Source organism: Electrona antarctica (genome assembly GCF_951216825.1).
Source record: "Electrona antarctica genome assembly, contig: scaffold_160, whole genome shotgun sequence".
NCBI classification, from domain to species: domain Eukaryota; kingdom Metazoa; phylum Chordata; class Actinopteri; order Myctophiformes; family Myctophidae; genus Electrona; species Electrona antarctica.
This window is the reverse complement of record NW_027638313.1, coordinates 284,904-287,617: the sequence shown is the minus strand read 5'-3', so window position 1 is coordinate 287,617 and position 2,714 is coordinate 284,904. Positions and strand designations below refer to the sequence as shown.

The 2,714-nt window shown below is 40.9% G+C and overlaps 1 protein-coding gene across 1 annotated transcript in view; it reads right to left on the bottom strand.

Annotated features, from left to right (window-relative positions):
- Positions 1–304: 304 nt before the first annotated feature.
- The window catches only part of LOC306918179 (BAR/IMD domain-containing adapter protein 2-like 1), a gene marked incomplete at its 3' end in the record, with an annotated part of 120,816 nt that continues 118,406 nt past the window's right edge, over positions 305–2,714 (bottom strand). Inside the window, exons 9-10 of the mRNA XM_079531059.1 lie at positions 1,095–1,200; positions 305–558 (exon numbers count right to left, since the gene is read on the bottom strand). Coding sequence (XP_079387185.1) covers positions 305–558; positions 1,095–1,200 — 360 coding nt within the window. The remainder of the gene's footprint in view (positions 559–1,094; positions 1,201–2,714) is intronic.

Below are 2,714 nucleotides of genomic sequence, written 5' to 3'. Positions count from 1 at the left end.
TAAAGATATTAAACGTACTTCCCGCTCTTCTCCAGAGCTCCGTACACCTTATTAAAAGGTATTAAAGTTATATTTAAAGATATTAAACATACTTCCCGCTCTTCTCCAGAGCTCCGTACACCTTATTAAAAGGTATTCAAGTTATATTTAAAGATATTAAACGTACTTCCCGCTCTTCTCCAGAGCTCCGTACACCTAATTAAAAGGTATTAAAGTTATATTTAAAGATATTAAACGTACTTCCCGCTCTTCTCCAGAGCTCCGTACACCTTATTAAAAGGTATTAAAGTTATATTTAAAGATATTAAACGTACTTCCCGCTCTTCTCCAGAGCTCCGTACATCCATCCGTCTCTCTCGTCGGGGATGAGCAGGACGATGGTCTCTCCCTCCTCGAAGCTCAGCAGCGTGGCGTTGTCTCCGGCCGCGTGCGGGAAGATGGTGCGGACGCGAGGCTTCTTGGCCGCGTTGTTCAGCCCCGACGATACCGACACCGACCTGGGGATGGCGCTGTTGTCCTCCACCGCCGCCGTGCTGCTGGTGGTGGTGGTCACGTGGTCTGACGGGGGGGAGGGGGAAGGTTAGCACGACACAACACAACAGATAGCTTTTTGTCGCTGCTGGTGTGAACACACAGAGAATACATTAGAACGTTTGCTTCAGTGTTGTTGCTCTGAGAATAGCCGATGTACGCGTTGTGAGCTTGTAGATCTGCTATTTTTGGCACACGGCCGAGTATGAATAAGGCATTTCAGCGACATTGCGGCATGCGCACGCACACGCGCACGCGCACACACACACACACACACACACACACACACACACACACACACACACACACACACACACACACACACACACAAAATACCAGTAGTTTTTTCGTACCCGTTTCGTTATAAATACCAGTAGTTTTTTCGTACCCGTTTCATTATAAATACCAGTAGTTTTTTCGTACCCGTTTCATTATAAATACCAGTAGTTTTTTCGTACCCGTTTCATTATAAATACCAGTAGTTTTTTCGTACCCGTTTCATTATAAATACCAGTAGTTTTTTCGTACCCGTTTCATTATAAATACCAGTAGTTTTTCCGTACCCGTGTTTCGTTCCGTGAACATGTTGGCTAGCGGGCTGGTCTGGGCCTTCATGGCCGGAGCAGGGGGAGGAGCCATCGACGACATGGAGTCCCGCCCCGTATAGTTCTGGAGAGGAAATGAACACCCATTAAGACCTGGAACACATCTGTGACACCTTCATAGCTTTAACCACGTTAACCATTATTTTAAACTTTAGCTGTTGAAAATATAGCAGCTCTACAAGCTCATAGCGTTGCACTCGGTGCCACGCTATGAGCTTGTAGATTGTAGAACTCCTTTTCTTATATCGTGAAAACGTGCGCAAATCTTTGAATATATTATGTCACAACAAACGTTTTTAACTCATCCTTGCTTCTGGAGGGGTCGCTGGAACTACATATTTTCAGATGGGGGTCGGCGGCCAAATATAGGCTATATGAATTCAGGGGTCCAAATATAGGCTATATGAATTCAGAGGTCCAAATATAGGCTATATGAATTCAGAGGTCCAAATATAGGCTATATGAATTCAGAGGTCCAAATATAGGCTATATGAATTCAGAGGTCCAAATATAGGCTATATGAATTCAGAGGTCCAAATATAGGCTATATGAATTCAGGGGTCCAAATATAGGCTATATGAATTCAGGGGTCCAAATATAGGCTATATGAATTCAGAGGTCCAAATATAGGCTATATGAATTCAGAGGTCCAAATATAGGCTATATGAATTCAGAGGTCCAAATATAGGCTATATGAATTCAGAGGTCCAAATATAGGCTATATGAATTCAGAGGTCCAAATATAGGCTATATGAATTCAGGGGTCCAAATATAGGCTATATGAATTCAGGGGTCCAAATATAGGCTATATGAATTCAGAGGTCCAAATATAGGCTATATGAATTCAGAGGTCCAAATATAGGCTATATGAATTCAGAGGTCCAAATATAGGCTATATGAATTCAGAGGTCCAAATATAGGCTATATGAATTCAGAGGTCCAAATATAGGCTATATGAATTCAGAGGTCCAAATATAGGCTATATGAATTCAGAGGTCCAAATATAGGCTATATGAATTCAGAGGTCCAAATATAGGCTATATGAATTCAGAGGTCCAAATATAGGCTATATGAATTCAGGGGTCCAAATATAGGCTATATGAATTCAGGGGTCCAAATATAGGCTATATGAATTCAGAGGTCCAAATATAGGCTATATGAATTCAGAGGTCCAAATATAGGCTATATGAATTCAGAGGTCCAAATATAGGCTATATGAATTCAGAGGTCCAAATATAGGCTATATGAATTCAGAGGTCCAAATATAGGCTATATGAATTCAGAGGTCCAAATATAGGCTATATGAATTCAGGGGTCCAAATATAGGCTATATGAATTCAGGGGTCCAAATATAGGCTATATGAATTCAGAGGTCCAAATATAGGCTATATGAATTCAGAGGTCCAAATATAGGCTATATGAATTCAGAGGTCCAAATATAGGCTATATGAATTCAGAGGTCCAAATATAGGCTATATGAATTCAGAGGTCCTTTTGGCACTTTCCCAAATAACAGAGTTTTATGTATATACTGTATATGACCAATATACACTTTTAATTCAACCTCCTATCTATCCA